The following is a 23,959-nucleotide window of genomic DNA, read 5'->3' as shown; positions in this document are numbered from 1 at the left end:
TCAGTGGAAGCTCAGAGGCAAGGCCCGCGGTAGTGCCTATTTTGAACTCAGGTGGTGGGAGCTGAGGGAAGTTGCTCAGGAGAGGGAGCACCAGAGGCTCTCAATGCCGGGGGCATCCTTGCCTTCTCTCCTCTCTACTCCGTTTTAGGTTGGTTTAGCCACCTGCACACTTGTGGAATGTCTTGGACTGGGCACTTGGGATCTGGGAACATATCAGGAAAGGCAGGGGACTCAAAGCAGCTGGCAGCCAAGAGCACAGGATTCGGTCTGCTTGGAAGCCAGTGCTCACTTTCCCATGTCACAAGTCCCACCAGTGCAGCCTGGTCCCAAAGGTCCCAAAGGAGTCAGCTTCACTCCTGGACTCTGTGCTAGTGCCAGCTCCAGCCAGGCATCGATTATGCTGACATTTCCTCCAAGCTGGGGAGCTCCCTCTTCAAAGGGGGGAAGGAATCCTTTGGGCAGCCCCAGTCACCCTTCCCACATGGCTCCTTGCCCATGGGCTCTGACCCAGCCATCTGTTCTTAAAGTTGCCCCCACCCTCCACTGGGCCCAGGTTCTCCAAGGACCCTGAGGGAGGGCAGATCTCACCTCCCCTCTGCAGATGTGGTTGGAGGTCTCTTCTCAATAGTCATGAAGTTATGCATGCTTCTGGCAGCACTTCCTCTGCCCCCACCTATGCTGGCTCCTGGCTGGGGGGCTGCTCCCAGGGACGGTGAGGAGCTTGCCCTGGCCCCGAAGCAGTCAGGGTGTCTCTGCCGTTGCCCTCCCTCCAGGCTGGTGCGGCTGGCCATCTTTCACGCAGAGTTACGTAAGCTTGAGTCAATTGGAGCTCAAGCAGTTCATTGTGGGCTATTTTTAAGCTGTAACACATCACAGCAGAGGGGTCACTGCACCGAGGCTTGCAGGGAAGGTTGTTTAAACATCTGTTATTTAAATTTCCCTGTACCTTAGAGCTCAAAAGCCACATCCTCCCGGCACTCTTGGATCTGCATTCCACATCCCAGATTAGGAGTGGATTATCACCCCTCACCCCACCATTGGTTCCCCTAGGGCTGTTCTCTGAACCCTTGGCTGTCTCCCTTTGGGGTCAGGCATGGGGACCAGGGAGGAGGAGGGGTCAGCTATCTCTAGGGAATGGGTGAATTCTGGCCAGGAGAGACTTCAGGGAAGCCGGAAGTTAGTGCTCATGGGTCACTCGGACAGCTCCAGAGCAGAGGGTCAGGAGAGGAAAATACAGAGAAAGCACTGTGGAGCTGTTTGTGGAGCCAGGAGACCAAGAATGTCTCCTTCCTTTGTGGGGGTCTCGGTTTCCCATCACTACCCAGAGAGGGTTGGGTCAAAACATCCTTTTAGGTCTTTTCGGAAGCCTTCCTGTACCTGGGCTGTGCTCCTATGTGGAATGCCCTCCCTTCACAGGTCTAAATGCTACCTAGCTGCACCCTCTGGGGCAGAAGGGCTGGAGTATGAGACCCTGGACAGTGGGCATAAATCTCTCAGGAAACACGCCTTGCTTTTTACTCTATTTACCAAGTGGTTGCCTCCACTGGGAGCTCTCTAAGATTCCTTCTGATCCTAGATTTTCTGGCGATATCCAGAGTCTTCCCTGGGCACATGGAGGGGGAAGACAGGTAGACTGGAGGAGTGCAGGGCCAAGGATTTGACAGAGCTGTTTCCTGAGAGTACAAAGAAGCCAAAAATACATCTGCATTGGAGAATCAGGTCTGGGAGACCTGGCTAGTCCTGAAACCCTCCCTCTCCTCTTGGTGCCCTTTCTGCCCTCCACCCTCAAGACCTCCTAGGTGGGAGGGTTCTAGCCTGATCTACAGGAAAGAATGGTTTCTCAGAGCGTCCTGACTCCATCTCCTGAAATCTGACCCTGTCCACGGGAGTTGGGGCCTTTTCCCCAAAGTCTGCCCAGAGGGGGTCAGGTGAGGTGTGAGAAGAGGTAATGTCAGGACCTGCCCTCCAGAGGAGACTCCTTATGGCCTTGCCCTCAGACTAGGCTCCTTCCAGTTCTTTCTTGGCCCCTCCATCCTAGAGAGCCTTCAGCCTGGGGAATGGGCTCAGCCTCGAGGAGGGGCTCTCTAGTTTGCCATGGCAACATGTTGGCCCTCCTCACTTTCCAGAATCAGAAATAGAATTGGATGCCCTTCTTCGTGGGGAGAGACTGTTTAAAAACATGTAGGGGGGAGGGGTACAGTGGCAATGTCCCTGCCTGAACCCTGGGGGCTGGGCAGAAGGGGTCCAGCCTGGGAGCCTCTCTGGCTGCCCTGCTGCCCCTCCCTTTACCTGGATGAAATGCACTGGGCTTTGACCAGCCCAGAATTCTGAGTACAAAGGACTCAGCCTGCTTCAGCAGGGTGTGTAGCTGGCCCCTCTTCAGCACTGCCAGGCTCCTGGGAGGCCACTGGCTTAGAGGTGCCATTAGGGAAAACGGTCCTCCCAGGCTTAAGCCACCTGCTAAGCTATTGGGAGGAGGAGAAGGTTCATGTGGGACACAGCTTAGGTGGGGGCTTGGGGCTGCCGCACTCAGAAGGGAGGCATGTTGACTGCTTTCCAGCAGGGTCCATGCGTACAAGTCCTAGGTGTGGTAACCAGCAGTGGTACATAGATTTCTGAAGTGGGGGGCCAGAGCCTGGTGGTCTGGCTTCAGATTCTGGCTCTACTACTAATTAGCTAAGACCTCTGTGAATTCTTTCTCCTCTCTGTGCCTTGATTTCTTCATTCGTCAAATAGGGATGATAGTGCCCGGCTCATCAAATTATCATGAGGCTGGGTTACATGCGTTCAGCACCGCCTGGCTCGGAAGAAGAGCCCAATCGGTATCAGTCGTCATATTGTTGCTATAAGGGGGTGTTTGCTTCCCAGGAGGGGAAGAGCTTTCTCCTCTCTCAGGACTGCTTTCTTTGGGCCTTCCTTCATGGGCCCACATCCTTCAGCTGGCTCTGCTCCCTTCCCCAGGATACCTCAGAACAACCCCAGGTCAGTTGTTCGCAAAGCTCCCAGCCCTGGAAAGGAGGATTATGCCTCACTTCTGCAGGAGAAGAGGGATGGCTCTCAGGGCCTCCCTCCATGCCTCCCCAGCCCTCCCAGGTTCAGCCCAGCTCAAGGCCTGCACATGCGCCAGAGGCTGCTACCAGCATCTCTGTTGTTGGGGAAAAAGCAGTTTGCTCAGGGCAAGAGATGAATGAAGTTGATAGTGTTCAGCACGTATGTGCGTGTGCATGTATACACACGCAGGCCACAGACCCTTCGGCTCTGCCACCTTCCTGGGCCACAGTGTGTGGTGACACAGTAGTGTTCAGAGAAATCTGTCCCCATTCTTAACTGAAGGCAGCATCTGGGGAGAGGGGAGGGGGCCTGGGGGGCCTGAACGTGGCTGAGTCAGGCTTTGCCCCCTGCTGCGTCAAGAAGGTGTGGATGCAGCACAGTGCTAGCCTTAGTCCCCGGTCACATCGTTTCACACCCCACTGCCAACTGTAAGTACTATTTTTAACCTTTGTGAAAACACTGCTTCAGAGGACGAGCCTACAGCTGCATTCTCCACAAACCTGTTTCCTGGGCAGAAAGACTGAGGCCTGAAAGGACATAGCCCTGGGGCCCAGACAGAAGAGGTTCAGAGTTGACAGCTGGCAGGAGGGAGGAGAACTGACGCGGCCTCAGGTCAGAACCTCCAGACTAGGCCTGTGGTTAACAGGTGGTTCCCCAAACTGCTGCCTAGGCCTCTCTCATGTCGTAGTAGGTCACGTCTGGTGCTGGTGGTCCTGGCAGGTCCCACCCCTCCCTGCCTTATGTTTGCCCATCTAAGAAATGAAGGGTCAAAGTGCCCACCCAGTCTAATAGCTTACATTTCCTATGTGCCTACCCTATGTCCAGTCCTTTATCCAGCTTGTCCTCATTGTATATACAGCTGTGCCCACTGCATGCCCAGTCCTGCACCAACCATACCTCCACTCTGTAGCCAGCCCTGTGCCCCCTGTGTCCCTACTGTGCCCCATCTGTAATTGCCACTTGGCTGGCCTTGTGTCCACTGTGGCCTAGCCCTATGCCAAGTGCCCTGCCCCCCTCATGGCCAAGGAGAAGTTGACACAATGTGACAAGAGCTAGAACATTCTGACTTGAGGATTCTGAACAAAGGCCCCACCCCACCCCTGTGGCTCCCATAGTCACCTCTGTGGGATACTGACTGGTTCTAGGCTTCAAAGACATGTGGCTCTGGGGAGGGGGCTCTGTGAGGCACAGGCAGAGGAGAACCATCTGGAGCAGAAAGACTGCCAAGGAGCTGCTGTCCCTGGAGTGGGAGCCAGGGAACATGGGGGAGAGGAGCATGGGCCTGAGCTGGGCCCCTCACCCTCTTCTGTCTCCCAGGACTGAGTGGTAAAGGGGCTTTGATCCACCAAAGTCCCTTGAGTCACATACTTGGAACTCATCCCTGGGTCAGGCCTTAAGCCTCAAGTTGACACCTGAGAAGTGAGGAGAAAGAACCAAGTCTGGCATCTGAGGTACACTAGGAATCCAGAGTCTCCCCTGCCTACCTTTCTCTGTTGGCTTTACACTGCCACTCCTAGGCCCTGCCGCAAGGGGCACTGTCCTCACTCTATGGCAGGCCTGGGTAGAGTAGTCACCTGGCTGGTAAGGGGAGAGGAGGGTGGCCTAGGGTTGGTGAAGAACTTCACTAAGGTTCCTGGGCCTTTCTGTTTCCCAAGGTTCCCTGGGCAGGCCGCATTCCTCAGGGGGGTGGGGCCCCTGGTTTCCCACACTCTGTCACCGCCCCCCCCCCTCCCCCCCCCCCCCCCCCCCCGCCCCCAGGTCACTGGGGGCTGTGATGTGTGGGGTCGCCATGACAACGAAGTGGGGGCAGGGCACCTAGGGCATGGAGCAGGACTATGGAAGTCACCAAGAAGGTGGGGGGCCCTGATACATCCGGCCCCCAAGACCACTCCTTGGCCAGCAGCCAGCAGCCGGGGGGTGGCCTCAGAGGGTCCCAGGGACCATGGATAAACTCAGGATCTGCATACTTCAGGCAGGGGTTGTCATTGTCCACCGAGGCCATCATTGATGGGACCTGTGGCCCTGCCTCCCAGGCCCATGCCCCTGAGCCCATTCACCAGCTACACCGGGACCCTGCTGAGGTTAGCTCCCAGTGTGGCTGTGAGCAGGCCTCCCAAGATACTCTGAGGCTCCCTTCTACTAGTCCGTTTCCAAGCTCCATCGTGGGAACCCAAACGCATCTCATCGTGGAGAACAGGACCCTGGCCCTACCCTTGTGCACACGCAGTGACAGCACCAGTGACATGGCCCAGGATGGATTCTGCCGTTCCCGGCTTCAGGTTCAGGTTGCAGGGCAGAGCAAGGCTCCAGCTAAAGTCCTGGTAGGCTGGGGCAAAGGCCCTTGCAGTCCTGACCAGAGAGCCCCTGTGGGCAGCAGAAAGAGCCGGTGGCTACCCTATTTCCTGTCAGGGGAGGATGGCTCAGTTGTAGCCCAAGATCCTCCTCTGGCTCCAACTCAAGGTCAGGGCCAGGGCAAGTGCCCGTGTCCAGCCCAGGCTCCTCCAACTCCATCTCAGGCAAATACTTCAGCTGTGGATACAACCCCAATGCCAGCAGCATCTGAACCTTACACCTCCAACCCTGACCACTCGACAGATACCCTTGCCATCACCAATGGCCTGTCCCAAGACCTTCTGCTCAGGGAGTGTGGCAATCGATGGTCAGTTGTCTTGGAGTCTTCCAAAGTGGTCACACCCTGCCAGGACAAAGTGGATTTTCATTTTTGGGAGGAGACTCCTGCCCCAGCTCCCACTCCAGAGGAGTCCTCAGACCATGTCCAGGAGCTTGAGGTTGCCAGAATGCTGGTGTTACCCAACCAGCCTGAGAACCCAGCAGAGAAGCCCCTGGTCTACACCTCCAGGCCAGGCAGCCCAACACCAGGCTCAGGACTCCCAGGGTCCCCCAAGTCCCAGAGGAGTAGCCATGAGATCTGCAGCTCTCAGCCAGACCAGCAGCCTCTCAATGTTTGCAACAATACCTGCTCCAATGTGCCAGCGTCTGCCTACCAAGTATCCTGCCACGAGCAGTCCCCAGTCCAGTCTCCCAGGGAAGCCATACAGATTCCCCCTTCCAGTGCCCCTACCTGCCAGCTCCGGGATGCTGTGGAAGACCATGTGCTGGTGTTTGATATAGCCACAGGCAACACCAGGATGGGGCTACTGTGCCATGACCCCATGGGTTCACGGGCAGTGCTCGTGGGCCTCATGCCCAGCCACCCATCCATCTATGTCCCTGAAAATGTGTTGTCCACTCGACCATTACCCGTGCCAATCCTTTCCCCTGACAACAATCGTTCCAGATTCTGGTCCACTTCACCCGTACTGTCCAGCCCTGTGCCCTCTAGCCTCTCGTCGGGAAGCTATCGAGAGGTGGCCCTGGTTCCCAAGGAGGGGAGTATCAACTTGGAGTCACGGGACTCCCCTGGTACTGAGACACCCATCAGACTGTTCACTGGGCCCATTCCACTGGGGATGCCCCTCCAATTTGGTGAGAGGATGTTGAGCCATGTTCATGAGCCTGGCTGGTCTAAACCTGATGCTGAAAAAAATGAAGCTAGTCACACCATCTGGATGCTGAATACAGCCAGGATGCAGGACACTTCCATGGTCCAGCCCAAGAAACTGCAGTGGGTGAACTCAGAGCTGATCCCCGAGCCTACGCCACAAGCGAAACCCCAGGTGATGCCCAGATCCCTACTCCAGGTGGATACAGGCAACCACAACCAGAAAGCGGTCCTTACTGCTCACCCTGACAACCTTAGGGCCAAAGGTGCTGGGCAGGCCTCCCTCAGTGGTCAGCCCCCACTAGCTGAGCAGTGTCCCCTGGCTGGACAGCCCCCTCCAACTGCTCAGCCTCCCTCTGCCGACCAGTGTCCCCTCACCAGGCAGACCCCCCTTTCTGGTCAGCCACTCCTGGCTGAGCAAGTCCCTTCTACCAAGCAGCTCCCCCTTCCTGGTCAGCCCCCTCTCACTGGAACCCCTCTTGCCAGGCAGCTTTCTCTCACCGGGAAGCATCCCTTTTCTCAAGAACCCCCCATTTCCAAAGAGCCCATCATCTCAGGAGGGACCCCCATCCCCAGGGAGCCTGGCCAGGCCTCCACCTTGCATCAGGAAGGAGAGCCCTTGGGCTTGCCGGCCCACGTAGGGCTACTTCAGGTGCCCCTGGCCCCTAAGGAGACCCGTGTCTACATGAGTAGAGAAAAGGTCGGTGTTGGTGCCACTCAAAGCTCCAGCACACATCAGCTCTCATCCTGGCAACCTGGCAGCTCCCCTGGGACCCAAGAGGAGCAGTTTTCCCTGGTCACATTATCTACACCTGGCACTGGGTGCAAGGTCTTGCCCGTGGCTATGGTGGGCAGTGACCCCCAGGGTCCCCGGTTCAAGCTGATGGCTGAGGACATTACACACTCACCAGTGGTTGCACACCTTGGCCTGCTCCGTGGGGCCTGCTATGAACTGGTGCCCGCCACGGATGCTCTGCCAGTGCAGTCCCCGGTGCTCTGCCGCCACTCACTGGGTCCCTACCAGGACATGGCGGCTGTGGTGATTGACACAGGCACGGGCTTCACCAAATGTGGACTGGCTGGAGAGGACCACGTCCTCAGTGTGGTGTCCTCACATGTCCAACTGCTACAGCACCCAGCCCAGGACGAGCCTCGGTATGTGGTGCCCGAGGACCAAGAGGGCTGCTGTTCGGTGCTGAATCGAGGAGTGGTCTCTGACTGGGATGCATTGGAGGTGCTGTGGCAGCACTTGTTTTATTGCAGGCTGGGCGTGCGGCCGGAGGAGCTGGCTGTCCTCGTGGCTGACTCACCCATTTCACCGCGCACCAACCGAGAAAAGGTGGCTGAAATACTCTTTGAGCGTTTCCACGTGCCAGCCATGCAGACGGCACATCAGGCCCTCCTGGCACTCTATGCTTACGGGCGCACCACTGGGCTGGTGCTGGGCAGTGGCCATGGTACCTCCTATGTGGCGCCTATCCTCACGGGGGATCTGGCCCCCCTCGACACCTACCGGCTGGACGTGGCTGGTGCTGACCTCACTGAATACCTGGCTCAGCTATTGCTGGCAGGTGGCCACTCGCCACCCAAGGCAGGGTTGGTCAACCAGATTAAAGAGGCCTGCAGCTATGTGGCCATGGACATGACAGCTGAGATGGCCCGCGCCCAGGCTCAGGCCCGAGTGGACTTCATGCTTCCAGACAAACAGGTCATCACACTGGGCTCTGAGCGTTTCTGCTGCCCTGAGGCCCTCTTCCAGCCCAATCTGCTAGGCCTCAACCAGCCTGGCCTCCCACAACTAGCCCTCCTTAGCATTGGCCGGCTGGATGCCAAGCAGCAGGAGCAGCTACTGGCCAACGTGGTGCTGGAAGGTGGCACCACCCTGGTGAACGGCTTTCCTGAGCGCCTAAGTCAGGAGCTGGGCCCCCGAGCCACTGTGCTGGGCTCTCCCCACCGTGCTGTTGCTGCTTGGCTTGGAGGCTCCATCATGGCGTCCCGGGACTCCTTCCAGAGTCTGTGGCTCAGCCGCCGTGAGTATGAGGAGGAAGGCCCTTGGGCCATCTACAAGTACCATCTGTGAGCATATAAAAGTTCTGGTTCTGCTTACTTCGAGCACTGTGGCATGTTTTAGACACAGAGTGGTGTGGGGAAGGACAGAGGTCCAGGCATGGAGTTAGAGATGGGGACCCTGGCACTCCCAAGGCACACCCTGCCTCTGCACAATGGAACTCCATGGGCCCTGGCAATCCTATCCTTTCCAGAGAACATCAGAGTCCCTTGGCTGGCATTGGCTCTGGTCTAGTCTGACCTTTACTGCACCCCAAGGGCAATCATAGACAGTGGCTGCTGTGGGTTTTGCCCCGTTGCCCTGGCGACAAGTGCAATTACCCTTGATTGCCAGCTGGTTGTCATGGCAATTTCAAACATAATGTAATAACCCACACAGCCTGGAGTGAGTCATGGGGGGGGGGGGACAGCCCCCTCCCCTAGCTCCAGAGAAAAAGATGGCTTGCCCTCCTCCCTCCTCCATCTTGGGCCCTCTACGGGGGGCTAAGGACAGCAACATGGACAACAGCCTAACAGTTCCAAAGATGGCTGGGGACCTGGAACATTTGTTGCTTCCAAGAGAGGGTACCTATAAAAGTCTGGGCTTCTTGGGGTAGCTGGCCTGGTGAAAAGTCTGAACTTTGCCTAAAGCTCTATGCTTCTGTGGCCAGTCAGAGTATGAGGGTATGGGAGTGCTGGCCTTTGGTGCCCTGGGGCAGGAAGTCAGGGTCATGCAGGTGTCAGATAAGTCCTGGATCTTGGGTGGCAGATACAACCTGAACTGGGCAATGAGGATCTGACTTGCTTTGTGGGCTCTGTGGATAGGTAGGCTCACACTTTTTCCTGCCTCTCTGACTGTCTATCTCTGGTGAGAGCCAGAACTGTCAACCTTGGGCTCCTTTCCCCTCCTCAGCCTCCCAACCTGGGCTTCCCTGCCCACTGGCCTAGGGTACTGGTTTCTTTAGGATATCTTCATAGAGGCTACTGGACAATGTCAATGCCAACTGCCCCTGCTCTTTTCCCAAACTCTGCCCTGTCCTAAAGGGCTTTCCACCATTCCTCTGGCCAGGGGGGTGGCTAGAAGCCATGGCCCCTGACCTTGTCTAGCTCTAAATAGTAGAGGTGGGAATAAAGTTCCACGTGGGCCCAGTCCATGGCCTGGCAGAGTTGAGAGGATGGCATTCAGTTGGTATTGCTACCTCCTGCCCGGAGGGTGGCTAGAGATTGAAGCCAAAACACTGAAGCCCTACCCTGTCTGTGTCTCCCTGGCTGGGGGCTGAGGGACAAGTGTGCTCCCATCCCAACACTGTGTTCTCATCTTTAGGTTGCTCTATCCACAAAGGGCAAAGACCCGGCTACCCGCCCCACCCCCCTGTGCCCCCCACCAAACGCCTGACAGTGAGGGGCTGTCCTGGGTGGGGAGACTGGAAATAGCCTGTGATGTAGGGTCATCACAGCCCCTACCAGCCCTCGGGCATGGCCCAGGATCTTCCCACATCCTGCTCCCATATCCTGATTCAGCCTCCACAGTCCTGAGGCCTGTGTCAGGCAGGGAGGGGACCGGTGGCTCCAGGGACCAGTGGCTTCACAGACTAGCAACAGTGTCCATGTACATGTGCGAGCAAGCACGCCTGGGTGCACACAGAATGCAGATACACGTGCCACTGGGCACCACTGCACACACTGTGCTATTGCCGTCTCCTTCAGCAGAAGAGCTCACGCACACATACACTCACACGTGTACACACACACCCCACCACGTGCACTCACCCACAGGCACATGGAGTGTGCACACGACCAAGAAGAGGTGGAGCACTGCCAGCAGCAGGCAGGGCTCTAGCAAACCACCTCTTCCCCTGCCTCTAAATCCCCCATTCTAGTTTCTCCTTAGCCCAGCTTCTTCATACCCAGAGAGCTATGACCTTCAGGAAAGCCAGAAAATGTATGTCACATGTGTGGGGTCAGCAAGCCATGGCTCAGCTGTACTATACAACTCAGAAAACCATTGTTTCAAGGACAGTGGGCAGACAGCAGGCAGGACCGAATACCGGGCCATTCATTCATTCTGCAGACGTGAACTGAGCATACTGAAATGAAACACAGCCTCTGCCCTGCTGATGCCTAGCCTGCCAGGAGATTCCTACACAGTGGTGGGGTTGGTGCTGTGACTGAGACCACCCAGAGCACAGAGGGCCCAGAGGTGGCATCAGCCTGGCCTGGAAGAGGTGACCCAAAGCCAGGGAAGGATGTAAAGAGCTCCTTGACACCTTTGTCTGGAGGAAGATATTGAGGGGCCTTGTTTGAGTGGTCATTTCCCAGGCTAGCCTTCCCAACTCCAGCCCCAACTTCCTCACTTGAGCAGTCACTCCTGTCAGCAGCCATGGGGGGCCATACAGGGAAGACTCACTCAAATCCAAGGGTTTGGAAATGACCTTACCCAGGATGGGGTCAGAAGGCTCACTGGGAGGTTTGGGGTGGGGTGGAACCCAGCTCCAGGCACCAAGAAGCCTGTCTGGCCTTCCGACATGGGCCTCAGGATGGTTCTCAGTGCTTGTGAGGGGGAAGGGGCAAGCATTGGGTCTATGTGCCTCCCTGACAAAGGACAAAGAAATGGCCAAGGACTTCCTTCAAATCTTCTTCCAGGCAGTTCTTAGCCTTTTCCCATCAGAGGACGGGACTGGTGGGACCCCTTGGTGCAATAGTTCTCCTGTATCCCCACATCCCAGCCTAGGCTGCTGGTGGTGATGCTGCTCATGAAGTGTTTGAGAGTGATTAAACTGGAAAGAAAGCACAATCCATACCATGTCATAGGTGACTTTTATAGGCTGGGAAATTCAGTGCTGCACAAGGAGGGGGGGCAGCCTTGTGGGCTGGGCTAGCCACCCTGGCTGGGACTTCGGAATGAGAAAGGCTGAACTGGGGTGGGGTGGGGTGGGGGAATAGGAGGTTCTGCCACCATGGTCTGGAGCCCTCACTGACCACTTGCCCACATACTCAACCATGTGCTTACTATTCTTAGCTAGAGGATGCCAGTCTGTAATGCAGCTTGCCCTAGCAACTGCACACTTTGTTCTTGTAAGTAGGTTCCACCCTTTGGGTCAGGTTTTGGGAGCTAGGCAGAGTGCTGGTCCCCTGGGGACTACTACCTGCCAAGAGATTCCTGTGCAGCTCCAGGACTCTGGCTTTCCCCACACCTCCTACTCCCCACTCCCTGCCATGTGTATAAGAAGGCCCCTCTGGCCCCTGTTGCCCAGTCAGTCCCAGGGCCTAAGGGAGTCTTTGAGAGCCAGGCCGGCGCCAGGCTGGCTAGTGCTCAACAACTCTTTACCGCTGGTCGTCCGCCCCCCTTCGAGTGGGTTTCTGGCCTCAAGCTCCTCAAGGGCCCGGGCGGAGCCGGTTGAGGGAGGCCCCGCCCCCAGCCCGCCCCCGGCCCGGGGTGCGAATCCGGTGCAGGCGAGCGGCGGGAGATGCTGGAGGTTTGCGAGCCCAAGCGGCTGCAGCTGGCGCCGCGTCTGCCCCGCGTGCCCGGAGCGGATTCTGCCCGCCGCCCCCGGAACCCTCGGCGCCCCACTGAACCCGAGATCGCTTCCTCCGTGTGACCGACCGGCGCTGCAGGTGCGGGGCGGGCCGCGAGGTGGGGGGGCGCCCCCTGAACGCACGTTGTGGGGGTCTTGGGGGATTGGGTCTCTGACTCAAGATTCGGGTCGCTCAGTGCGCGGGGGCTCCGCGAGGGCTTGGGGTCTCAGTGGGGGCAGAGCACGAGGGTTCTGGAGATCCGGGGGTCGGAGAGCGGGGTTGGGCTTAAAGTTCCCCGTCACCTCTCACGGCTCGGGGGTCCCAGGGGAAGCCTCTGAGACTCAAGTCAGGCGAATCTTTCTCCCCCCGACCCCCCTCCGCCCCTCTCGCCCCCCCCCCCCCCCCCCCCCCGTCTTGCTGGGCTCCTAATTGTGAAAATCTTAACCCTCCAAGGTTCGTGGTGCCCCTTGGGGGTAGGGGCCGAGGGCTAAGCCGACCCTCCTGACTCCCAGAGCCGCCTTCAACCCCTCCCAACTGCCCCCGGGTCCCCTTCCTCCAGCTAGGCAGTCACTAATTTCCATGACAACGGAGAGTTCTTTATAGGCGACAACCTGAAGGGGGCTGGGCGGGGCTGCCGCGAGGTGGGGGAGGAGGCCCCAAGCCCCTGGGGGCCCGCAGCCCCCTAGCCAAGATTCAGCTTCCAAGCCTTAACGTGGGGGCCAGTTGGGGGTTCAGGGCACCGACCCAGCGCTGCGCGGTGGGGGTAGGGGACGCACATGTTTCTGCTGGGAGGTGCGGGGCTTGGTGCTCACACGTGTGCCTCCCGCATGTGTGTTGCTGTGCCAGCGGGGGCGAGTCAGCAGCGCTGGGGAAGGGGGTCAGGGTGGCGCCACGTTGGGGAGCAGGGTCCCTGGCTGGTGTGTGTGTGGGGGGGGGCAGTGGACAATGAACAAATGAATTTCTGCCTTACCCAGCTTGTAGTCTCTGTCAGAGACCCTAGGCTCTCCCAGCCCCCCATAGCTGTGCCAAACTGCTTTTGTCCGCACCCCGTAGACAGAGCCTGCTCCACCAGGTTCCCTTCTGGGGAGCAGGGCCCTCTATCCTTCACCAAAAGCTTAGTCTGCAGCAGTCCAGCCCCTGTCCTGCTGCCCCCCTCCAAGGCCCAGACTCTGAGCCCCCCAGGACCACCTAGAGAGACCCGATTCTCCCCCTCCCCCCACTCCACACCTCCTCAGTTGAATTTTAGCCACCTGATGGACCGCAGTTTTCTCCACTGGGAAATTGGTGTCTCTCCTCCCCTCAGTGTCAGGCTGGGCTCAGGGTGCGGCAGAGGTCTCTGCCCTTCTTTCACAGCATTTGATGTGAACCCCCAGGTGCCAAAGGCTGCCTTCCCCATATGTGCTGCTGGCCCTCCTCTCCAGCCCATGTCCTGGCCACCATTCCTTGCCCTGGAAGAAGGCCACAGACTTCATGATCTCCATCTAGGGAAATTGAGGCAGGGGGTTGGTGCTGTGCAGTTGTTATCCTGTTTCTGGGTTGTTTAGGGTGCTGTTTCTGGCCCCCCTGACGGGATCCACTGTTGGAAAGTGGGATGGCTGCAGCAGGGAATTAGGCTGAACTGCAAGAGGGGTCCTGGGGACCCAAGGCCTGGGGAGGATGGCAGGTAAAGGGGGCGTGGCTAGTCTAGGCTGGGCTGGGCCAGCTGAGAGAAGGGGCTACAAAGGGAAGCAGCCAGGTCTCTAAGCTTCATTCCAGCCCCCTTCCCCAGGCATGCACCCTCCACCTGATGGACCTGCCTTACCTAAGCTGCCTAATGATTGGGAGAGGGGCTATGGAATTGTTGGGAGGGGACTGCAACAGCTGGCCTCTTCCCCCAGGCGTGGTTGTGCTTCCCACACCAAGTTCAGTGCATTTCTGAGGGATACAGGAGGGTTCAATGTCAAAGGTCCAGGCACCATGGGCAGCTCATGGCCCAGGTGTTCAGAGCATATGGCTGTGGAGGCCTTAGGGCTCTGCTGGGTGCCCATAGACCCCTTCAGAAACCCTACCCACCTTTCTTGCCTGTGTCATTGTGCCTGTGTCCTTTTTATTGTCACCCTTCCATCACTTTTTGCCATTGTCCCTCACTGTCCCTGCCCCCCTCTCTCTTTTCTAAAGTCTCTCAATTCCCCCTCCTCCCCTTCCTTGATGGGGCCAGGTGCCAGAACCCATGGGGAAGGAGTTGGGCCAAAATCTCAAGGAATTCTTAGAAAAGGGGTTGGCCAACACCTCTCCCCTTCCCCTTCCCTTTGTTTCAAAACTTCCATCACCATAGCAATCCTTTACTCTGGGGCCTTCCCCTGCATTTCCCTCCTCCACCCACAGGGCAGCAGGGCTGCCAGTGGATTTTCCTTCAGGGGTTCAAAGACTGGGACCCCAGGTGCCTGGGAGGGTCCAGTTGGTTCTTAGCCCTGCCATGCCAAGTTCAAGGCTGAACTTCCTGGAGGCACCACTGGACTATATGCCCACTGCTGAGGCTGGAGAGGCCCCCTGTTCTTACTCCGTCAGACGGGAGAGTCAGCAGCAGGAACTATGGACCATGGTTTAGCTGGAGCCTGAGGCCCAGCCACAGCAGCCCCCTGCCCATGTCCCTGAAGCAGCTGGACAGTGGGCTAGAAGCTTGGCTGTGCCTTCTGACACCAGACCCTGAGGGTGAAGTCTCCATTTCCCCTGGTCCTTCTAGTGAGACCTCAGCTGTGAGAGCCAGGCAAGGCTTGGGCCTAGGCATGTCCTTTGCAGCAGGAAATGCAGCCCCAGTCCCTGAGAGAGGAGAGTAGGGGAGGGGAGGGGGTACCTGAAGGCTGGTGTTCACAGCTGCCACTAAATCGGGAGGTGTTGCCCACAGTTGTTGGGAGGTAGCGGGAGGCCTCTTGGGCCCCTCCTGGCCTCCCAGAATTTACTGCAAGCTCTGGAACTCCACATGGGAGAGGTCCAGGGCAGCGGGAAACTTGTTTATTGCTGTGAAAGGTGGGGCCTGAACCAGGCTGACCCCAGTGGAGGAGGGAACAAGACTCCAATGCAGGACCACAGGACCTCTGGAGCCAGACTTGCTTAAGGCTGCAGCAGGGCCCCTATGGGACCCTTTATTACCAGGGCACCAACAGGCAGAGTCTCCCTCAGGTTTCCCTGAGGCTCGATTGCCCAAGCCCAGGGGTCAGACCTGAGGAGCAGGCAGTAACTGGGAGTGCTTGGCCATCAGGCATCCTTAGAGTCAGCTGGAGGGCACTGGCAGTGCCAGGCTCTGCGCTTCCCCTAAGCTCCCTTTGGACAGCCCCCTGTGCACACCGTTTCTCTGCAGGAAATGGAAAGAGCCATATCTCTAGGGAAATGGCCGTTATGGGGCTTCTGTGTCCTCCCATGTCCCAGTGTTGACCTGGGCTCTGCCCCTGTGTCAGTGGGAGGATAGTTCTCCACTGTTGGGTATTGGGTCTGGGCTGACTGGGCCGTGGGGGGTGAGAAATGCAAACCCCTTTCTGCCTGGCTTGTCACCATTCTTGAAGTTGTCCCTTGACTGCTCCCCTAGCTTCAGGACCAGGGCCTCCCTTGTTGCAAGCAGGTGCCAGGGGCTTGGTGCGCACACCAGCAACCTCCCAGGCAGCAGCAGTGGGCAGCAGATGGTGGAGAGGGTGGGGGTAGAGGGGACCCCTTTTCTCCTTTCTTCGCCCTGGGGCTAGAAAGGGGGTAGAGGCAAATGGGTACAGTTTGGTGAAGGAAGCAGTAACTGACTGAGATCAGGGCACCCACGGTAGGGAGAGAGGCCCATCTGTCCCTGCCCCATTTATGAGGTTTTAGGATCTAGATTCAGGCTGATGTGACTGTGAGCAGAGGCCTGGATTTCTGTGGTGGAGGAGACCACAAGACTAACCCTGGATCCTTGCGAGCACAAGAGAATATGTATGGCTGAAATCTGGGCCAATATCAGGGATGGGCTTATACAGAATCTCCCACACCACGTAGCAGAGCAAGGAGCTGATAGGGTGGGGAAAGTGGAGGTTGTGGAAAGTATCTCAGAGAAGGGCCATTTTGAGCCTGGAACATCAGAATCATTTTAGACAATTGGTTGCACAAACAACCTTATAATGTCAGAAATCACAACAAACCAAGAAAGAGATTAAGCACCGGTCTTGACACCTAGCTCATGTGGAGGCTGCTTCACAGGGAGGCCAAGGTGGGCAGTACCCTTGTCAGTGTCCACACTTCCTGCCATTGAATGGACACAGTTGAGCTGGTTAGTCACCTGTTGTTGGATTTTAGGTAGTTGCTGATTTTTTTTTACGTTATAAATAACTCTGCCGTGACAAATAGGATACTGATGGGAAGCTTTGGGGGAAGGGCATTCCTGCCACAGGGAACGGTGTAAGCAAAGCAACAGAGCTGGGACACAGGTCCCTCCCACCTCTCCTGGGGGGCCCGCAGGCTGAGGTACCACCCTCCTGCCCAGTACATGGCTCTTGGATTCCAGCCCGGAAAGGGAATCACAGTGCGTTAGAGCCATTGAGGGACTGATGCAGGCCCCCTCCCCCAGATTGTTAGGGCACAGAGATGAGTGGCCGGCAGTGGTGGGTGGCTGTGCCTCTGCTGTCAGCTGTGAGTGTGGGATTCCAGCCACATGCTCCTCTCCGGCAGACGCAGGAGCAGGGCTGTGACCATGGTGGCAAAGACACACAGTCGGGGACAATCTTCAAAGCTTCTCTTGTTTGCCTCTGCAGTGCCTCACAAGATGGCTTAAGCCCTGGCTTAAATCACACCAGTGAAATGCATTTGCGTTTCCTGAGCCCAAATAACCCATATGAGGGAAGGATGAAATTTGTTTCCTAATGCTGAGGACAAATTTGAGGGAACACTTCCAGGACTGTGACCCCTGGGGAGGGAGTGGCCTCTGCCTGGGAGGAATCAAGCAAAAGCCAGGGCTAGCCATGGGACTTGTGTGGGTCCTGGCCTTTGACCCTGGCTGGCAGAGTCCCTGTGACCCAAGCGGCTTCCTCTGGGGATGGCTTCTTTCCTTCTCTACTACCGTGTAGTTGCAGTGAGTCCAGATAGGGGAGCATCTAGGTGCACAGCAAGTGCTAATTGGCGTGGAGGGACGGTATGCACAGCCAGCTGCAGCAGGGTCGTTTGCAGCCTCCATGCAGAGCTTTTGCCATGGCCTCAGTATCACATTAACCATGTGTTATGGAGGTCCAGACAGTCAGTAACTCCCCTCCTGAAGTTTACCTGTAGCAAGAGCTGCGAGTGCATTTTCCTTTGGGTGCTGGAGCCAGTCCACCCACCACCGCAAGTGAGGATTGGGTTGGCAAGGTTGCAGACCCATGGGTGCCACGTCCCAGGTGCCAGAGTGCCTGGAGCCCACTGTAGTCAGCTGCATGTGGTCACCTTTGTGACACCCACCCCTGGCCAGGGTCTTATTCCCTGGACCTGACTGCCCAGATCTCCTGTGGGCCCTGGCAGTGAGGCCCTGGCAGGCTTGTTTAGCTTTTCTGGACCGTTTACCCCTGCACGCCTCCTGGCAAATCCTTCTCCTCTAAGGCTCAGCCCTGCTGCTGCTTCTCCCTCAAAGCCTTTCCTCACTTCCACCCAAATGGGGTCTCTCTGAGGAAACTCTCCAAGGACTGTGCCTGAATGCAACATTTATTAAATCAATAAAGGTAATCATAGTAAAAATTCTAACAGAAAATAATACAAGATATAAATCTGCCCCTTTAAAACACAATTCTTTGCCCCAAAGAGCACTCTGATTTTCTTAGCTGTCTTTCCAGAATGGAGTTTGGAGTATACTGGAACATAAACTTTAAGAAATTTACCCAGGGGAGCCTGGGTGGCTCAGTTGGTTAAGCGTCCAACTTTGGCTGTGGCCATGATCTCATGGTCTATGAGTTTGAGTCCTGTGTCGGGTTCTGAGCTGAGAGCTCAGATCCTGGAGCCTGCTTCAGATTCTGTCTGTCTCTCTCTCTCTCTCCCTCTCCCTCTCTCTCTCTCTCTCTCTGCCCCTCCCTCACTCATGCTCATGCTCTCTCTCTCAAAAAACAAATAAACGTTTAAAAAATTGTTTTTAAATAAAAAATTTACCCAAATAGCAGCACCCTTGACCCAGCATTCTGTCCCTTGCTTTTCTACTTAACATATTTCAGAAACCGTCCAACAGCAGTGCATTTCCGTACTTTATTCTTTGTAATAGCTACCCAGTGTTCTTTTTTTAATTTTTTTTTAACATTTATTTATTTTTGAGAGACAGAGAGAGACAGAGCATGAGCAGGGGAGGGGCAGAGAGAGAGGGAGACACATATTCCGAAGTAGGCTCCAGGCTCCAAGCTGTCAGCACAGAGCCTGATGTGGGGCTCGAACTTGCAAACCACAAGATCATGACCTGAGCCGAAGTCTGTGTTTAACCGAAAGAGCCACCCAGGCACCCCCACGGATAGCTATAATTTTTATCAACATTTTAAAATTGTGAAATATATCGAAAATCTAGAAATGTGCCCCAAACTTGTATGTACATTTTTACAAATTATTATAAAGCAAACACCTGTGAAAACCACCACTCAGGTTCAGAAATCAGCTCTCCAGAATCTCCCCGTGTCCTGACTCAATCGCAACTACTCTCTTTCTTGTGGAAGGACTTATGGTACTTATTTCCTAGCTCTTTATAAAAACAGTTTTACCAGAATGTTTGTATCCTTAGTACAAGTTAGTTCTGCCTGTTTTGAACTCTGAATCAATAGGATTATGCTGTATGTATTCTTTTGTGTCTATTTCACTCAACACTATTGGTGAGATTCACCATGTGGTTGGCTATAGCTATAGCTCCTTCATTTCCATTGCTGTGTAATATGAGTGTCCTGTGGCAAAAATGTATGCATTTCTGCTCAAGTCTTTGCTAACACTTGGTATCTTCAGACTTTCAGAGATGGCTATCTGCTGGGTGGGTGGTTATATTCCCCATCATCTGTGCAATAGCTGAAATTTAAAGAAATTGGTAAAAAAAAATTCTTAATGTACATAATAGAAAGTGATTCCCTGATATGTCGGTTTAATATGTTTTTCGTAAGTAGGGGCTGTTGTAGTTCAGGCAGCCAAGCTGAGTGGCAGGAGCTGTGGCCAGAAAAGCAGGGGTAGGAGGCTGACCACCCTCTAGCCCTTCCTAGTGCAGTCTCTGCCCCTTGCCTTGTCCTGAGCCATGCTGGGGTCTCCCAGAGCCAGCCTCCATACTGTGGGGAGAAGCCTCCATGTTGTGGTACAGCTGAGCCAGACTCCATCCTGTCTGCAGCTCAGAGACTGGCAATGCCGTTTGGGTGTGTGACTCTGGGCGATAAGAAGAACTATAACCAGCCGTCGGAGGTGACTGACAGATATGATTTGGGACAGGTCATCAAGACGTGAGTGCGGGGTCTTGTGGTCAAGGGTGGGTGGGCAAGGGCCTGGGAAAGGAGAGCAGAGGGCAGCCCACATTGAGGCCAGGGCTGAGTGGGGTGCTTGCTGGCTACAGTGAGGAGTTCTGTGAGATCTTCCGGGCCAAGGACAAGACGACGGGCAAGCTGCACACCTGCAAGAAGTTCCAGAAGCGGGACGGCCGCAAGGTGCGGAAGGCGGCCAAGAACGAAATAGGCATCCTCAAGATGTGAGTGTGAGGCCTCGGGGTGGGGTGGCATAGGAGGTAGCAGGGAATGGTTTCAAGGGCAGGTGACCTCAAGCAGTACCAGGCTCTGGCCAGTTAGTTTGCTGTGGCCCACAGTGGCAACCAGAGCCTCTCTTAGGGGTTTACCCAGCCCTAACTGTTGGCCCCTCTCTCCGCTGCCAGGGTGAAGCATCCCAACATCCTGCAACTGGTGGATGTGTTTGTGACCCGCAAGGAGTACTTCATCTTCCTGGAGCTGTGAGTGTGGGTCTGGGGTCCCCGGATTCCTCAGTCCCCAGGGCCTTTACCTGCTCTGCCCTCTGCAACCAGGGAAAGCCCCCTTTCTGGCCCCTTGGGGTGTTGGGTCCCCATGCCTTGCCCAGCTAGCTGCCTGGTGTAGGCAGCCTGCCCAAATACTCCTGCCCCACCCCCGATCCTGCCCACGTGGGCTCAGGGGCTGGTGTCCCTCAGGGCCACGGGGAGGGAGGTGTTTGACTGGATCCTGGACCAGGGCTACTACTCGGAGCGAGATACAAGCAATGTGGTGCGGCAGGTCCTGGAGGCCGTGGCCTACCTGCACTCACTCAAGATCGTGCACAGGAACCTCAAGGTGAGGCCAGGAGCCAGGTCTGTTGGCACCCGGCCTGGGGCTGAGGTGGACAGCACCTTGGGGTCTTGGTCTAGCCTCTGAGGTCCTCATGGAGTCTTTCTCTGCCCACCCACATGTCATTCCTGCCCGGAGCAGCTGGAGAACCTGGTTTACTATAATCGGTTGAAGAACTCAAAGATTGTCATCAGCGACTTCCACCTGGCTAAGCTAGAGAATGGCCTCATCAAGGAGCCCTGTGGGACTCCCGAGTACCTGGGCAAGCAGGGGGTGGGGCAGGGACAGGGTGGGGGACAGCCTTCAAGGAGTGGCTCTGGGTAGGGGGAAGGAAGTCTCCAGCCCAGGAAGTGGGTATGAGCGGTCCCAGGCTTGGCCAGGCCTGATATTGACCACCAGATGGACACTGTGTTTGCAGCCCCAGAGGTGGTAGGCCGGCAGCGGTATGGACGCCCCGTGGACTGCTGGGCCATTGGAGTCATCATGTACATCCTGTGAGTGAATGGGCTTGTAGCCAGGCCAGGTGGGGTTCTGTGTCCATGGCCTTCTTAAGTGACCCTGCCCTTTGGCCCCCATGTAGGCTTTCAGGGAACCCACCTTTCTATGAGGAGGTGGAGGAAGATGACTATGAGAACCATGACAAGAACCTCTTCCGCAAGATCCTAGCTGGCGACTACGAGTTTGACTCTCCATACTGGGATGACATTTCCCAGGCAGGTGAGGAGGTGCCCAGTGTGTGGGTAGCGGGAGGGTTGGTATGGGGGACCTGCTCTCAGCCTTCTCTGCTGGACTCTGCTCCTACCTCCCAGCCTATTCATCACCTCTAGACAGTGAGATGAGGTGCCAATGCCTCACCTCTCCTTGGCTTTGTCCCCAGCCAAAGACCTGGTCACAAGGCTGATGGAGGTGGAGCAAGACCAGCGCATCACTGCAGAAGAGGCCATCTCCCATGAGTGGTGAGCAGGGCCCATGGAGGACAGAAGGAGAGGCCAGATTTCCCTTGGCCTCTGTCCTCCTCACATCTAGTAGCCCCCAGGGGTTTTGAGGCTTTGAGTAGGGGTTGGGGGTGCCCAGAGCTCAGGCCCAGCCCAGAGGCCTGCCTGGTAACTTCTGGATCTTAAGAGAAAAGGACTGGGCAGTCTCCCTGAAGGCCTATACACCCTCAGATCCAGATGCATCTGTACCCTTTCTAGGATTTCTGGCAATGCTGCTTCTGATAAGAACATCAAGGATGGTGTCTGCGCCCAGATTGAAAAGAACTTTGCCAGGGCTAAGTGGAAGGTAAGGCTTGGATGACTCCCTTTCTTGGATTGATCCCAAGTGCTCCTTCTGGCACACACAGTTTCTTGCCTATATCATATCCCTGCAGCCACACACAGGCGTTTCTTCAGCTATCAGGTGTGATTGTAGCCACTGTCACTACCTTAAGTGGGTGTGTTGAACAGCTGGGTCCCTGGCCCTTGGGTGGTCAGAGGCAGCCAGGGACACCATGGAATGGTCTGTGTTTGGCCTTTGCGAAGGAATGGATCCAGCTTCTGTGAGCCCCACTCTGAGCCTCTCTCCACTGCCCTCCTTTCAGAAGGCTGTCCGAGTGACCACCCTCATGAAACGGCTCCGGGCACCAGAGCAGTCCAGCACAGCTACAGCCCAGTCTGCCCCAGCCACAGACACTGCCACCGCTGGGGCTGCAGGTGGGGCCACAGCTGCAAGTGGAGCTGCCCCAGCCCTTGGGGGCAGTGCCACCTCAGCCACAGTGGGTGATGCTGCTCTTGCCGCAAAGAGTGATAATACAGCCCCCGCAGACCGTAGTGCCACCCCAGCCACAGATGGCAGTGTCACCCCAGCCACTGATGGCAGTGTCACCCCAGCCACCGATGGGAGCATCACCCCAGCCACCGATGGGAGCATCACCCCAGCTACCGACAGGAGTGTTACTCCAGCCACTGATGGGAGAGCCACACCAGCCACAGAAGAGAGCATCATGCCCACCACTCAAAGCAGTGTCACACCGGCTACCAAGGCAGCTGCCACCCCTGAGCCGGCTTTGGCCCAGCCGGACAGCACAGCCCCCGGGGGCACAACAGGCCAGGCTCCACCCTCTAGTAAAGGGGAAGAGGCTGCTGGCTATGCCCAGGAGTCTCGGAGGGAGGAGACCAGCTGAGTGGGCAGTCTGGTGTGGGGCAGGGGATGGGCAGGAGGGTGGGAGAGTGGATGAGGGGCTTCTCACTGTACATAGAGTCATTGGCCTGATGCCCTTGCTCCCCCTGCCCCTGCCTCCCAGTGTGGGGCATGTCTGGGGGCCACGGGAGAGCAGTCTCATCTCCTGTGTGTATGTGCGTGAGTGGTGGGCAGGCCAGAGGCAGGACCGGCCCCAGCCCCTGCATGGATTCCTTGTGGCTTTTCTGTCTTTCGCTAGCTTCACCAGTTTCTGTTCCTTGCGGGATGCTGCTCTAGGGATACTCAGGAGGTCCCTGCTCCCTTCCCCTTCCCTTTTTGCCTCACAATTTCCCCAGGCAGGCCCTGCAGGTCCCATCCTTTCCCAGGCCCTAATCTTGGGTGGCCTTGCCCTGAGAGCTGGTCCTCCAGCGAGGCCCTGTCAGCGGTCTTAGGCTCCTGCACATGAAGGTATGTGCCTGTGGTATGTGGGCTGCTCTAAGAATGGACACAGGCTTGTATAGAGAATTCAAAAATCTAGGGCAGTATGCTTTAAGACAAGACTGGTCACATGGTTGGGGGCACTGCTTGGTAGCTTTAGGGGTCCTCAGAAGTGAAAGAGAATGAGTGTGGCGGGGGGGGGGGGGGTAGAAGCTTCCATCTTTGTCCCTGGAAAGTTCTCACCAACACCCTTATGCTATTTCCTGCCCTCCTGGGTTCTGCAGTGGGTTGCCCTATGCCCTGAGCTTCATGAGCCTGTAAGGGGAAGGAGGAGCAGTTGGGATGTGGCAGTGAAAACTGGAAGGCAGAGTGCAGGCCCAGCTCGTCATGCACCAGCCTAGCTTGGTCCTTACCCTGAGCCAAACAGGGAGGGCTGGTATCCCCTGGCTCTTCTCTGATGGAGTCCCTTAGGTTCAGTCTACAGTCCTCTCCATTGAAGGGGGCCTGCTGCATGGCAGTGTCCCATAGTCTGATTTAGGGGGTTGCCCTTCATAGGGGCAGATTTCTGCCTTCCTAATCCAACAACAAAATAGAGAGGAACCCCCTCTACGTCTGTGACCCACTTCCCCTTCTATCATGGCTGAAACAGAGGCCCAGGTGCCTCTGAGCCATGCTGAGTTGCTTTTTCTGGGATGAGGAAGTGGAATAAGGCTTCCCCGTTTCCTGATCGAGGCTCCTGGCAGGTGCCCTTTGTCAGACCCCACCACAGCTTGGGCAGGCAGCCACACTGGTCCCGGCCTTTGCTCGGCACTCCAGTGTCAGTCCTGCCCTTCTCCCTGCATGCCTGTGGGTCTGCTCTGGTGTATGAAGGTTGGTAGGCTAACTGTGTGCCTGCTGAACCTGGCAAATAAATGTCACCCTGCCAAAGCCTCTGGCCATCCTCTTGCCGTTGCTTCCTCTGTCTTACTGGGGAGGGGCCCCTGGAAGGCAATGG

At 56.5% G+C, this 23,959-nt stretch overlaps 2 protein-coding genes across 4 annotated transcripts; both read left to right on the top strand.

The window, feature by feature from the left end:
- Positions 1–4,201: 4,201 nt before the first annotated feature.
- Positions 4,202–11,368, top strand: LOC132678555 (uncharacterized). 3 transcript variants are annotated; one of them, XM_060631048.3, is made up of 2 exons: positions 4,202–8,583; positions 10,491–11,368. In XM_060631048.3, exons 1-2 carry the CDS (start codon positions 4,887–4,889, stop codon positions 10,679–10,681), a joined length of 3,888 nt encoding a protein of 1,295 aa, XP_060487031.3. In that variant the 5' UTR covers positions 4,202–4,886; the 3' UTR covers positions 10,682–11,368. The 3 variants fall into 3 exon arrangements, with proteins under 3 accessions (XP_060487031.3, XP_060487030.3, XP_060487032.3); XM_060631047.3 differs by having other exon boundaries at positions 4,202–8,629; XM_060631049.3 differs by lacking the exon at positions 10,491–11,368 and having other exon boundaries at positions 4,203–8,659.
- A 641-nt stretch (positions 11,369–12,009) lies between these two features.
- CAMKV (CaM kinase like vesicle associated) lies at positions 12,010–23,892 on the top strand. Its single transcript, XM_060631046.3, has 11 exons — positions 12,010–12,214; positions 19,419–19,527; positions 19,638–19,769; positions 19,950–20,024; positions 20,238–20,376; positions 20,512–20,632; positions 20,789–20,864; positions 20,951–21,087; positions 21,248–21,326; positions 21,564–21,651; positions 21,950–23,892. Exons 2-11 carry the CDS (start codon positions 19,433–19,435, stop codon positions 22,529–22,531), a joined length of 1,524 nt encoding a protein of 507 aa, XP_060487029.1. The 5' UTR covers positions 12,010–12,214; positions 19,419–19,432; the 3' UTR covers positions 22,532–23,892.
- Positions 23,893–23,959: the final 67 nt, after the last annotated feature.

Source organism: Panthera onca, chromosome A2, assembly GCF_046562875.1.
Source record: "Panthera onca isolate mPanOnc1 chromosome A2, mPanOnc1 haplotype 2, whole genome shotgun sequence".
Classification (NCBI taxonomy): Eukaryota; Metazoa; Chordata; class Mammalia; order Carnivora; family Felidae; genus Panthera; species Panthera onca.
The sequence above is the reverse complement of the archived record's forward strand: the minus strand, read 5'-3'. Positions and strand labels throughout refer to the sequence as shown.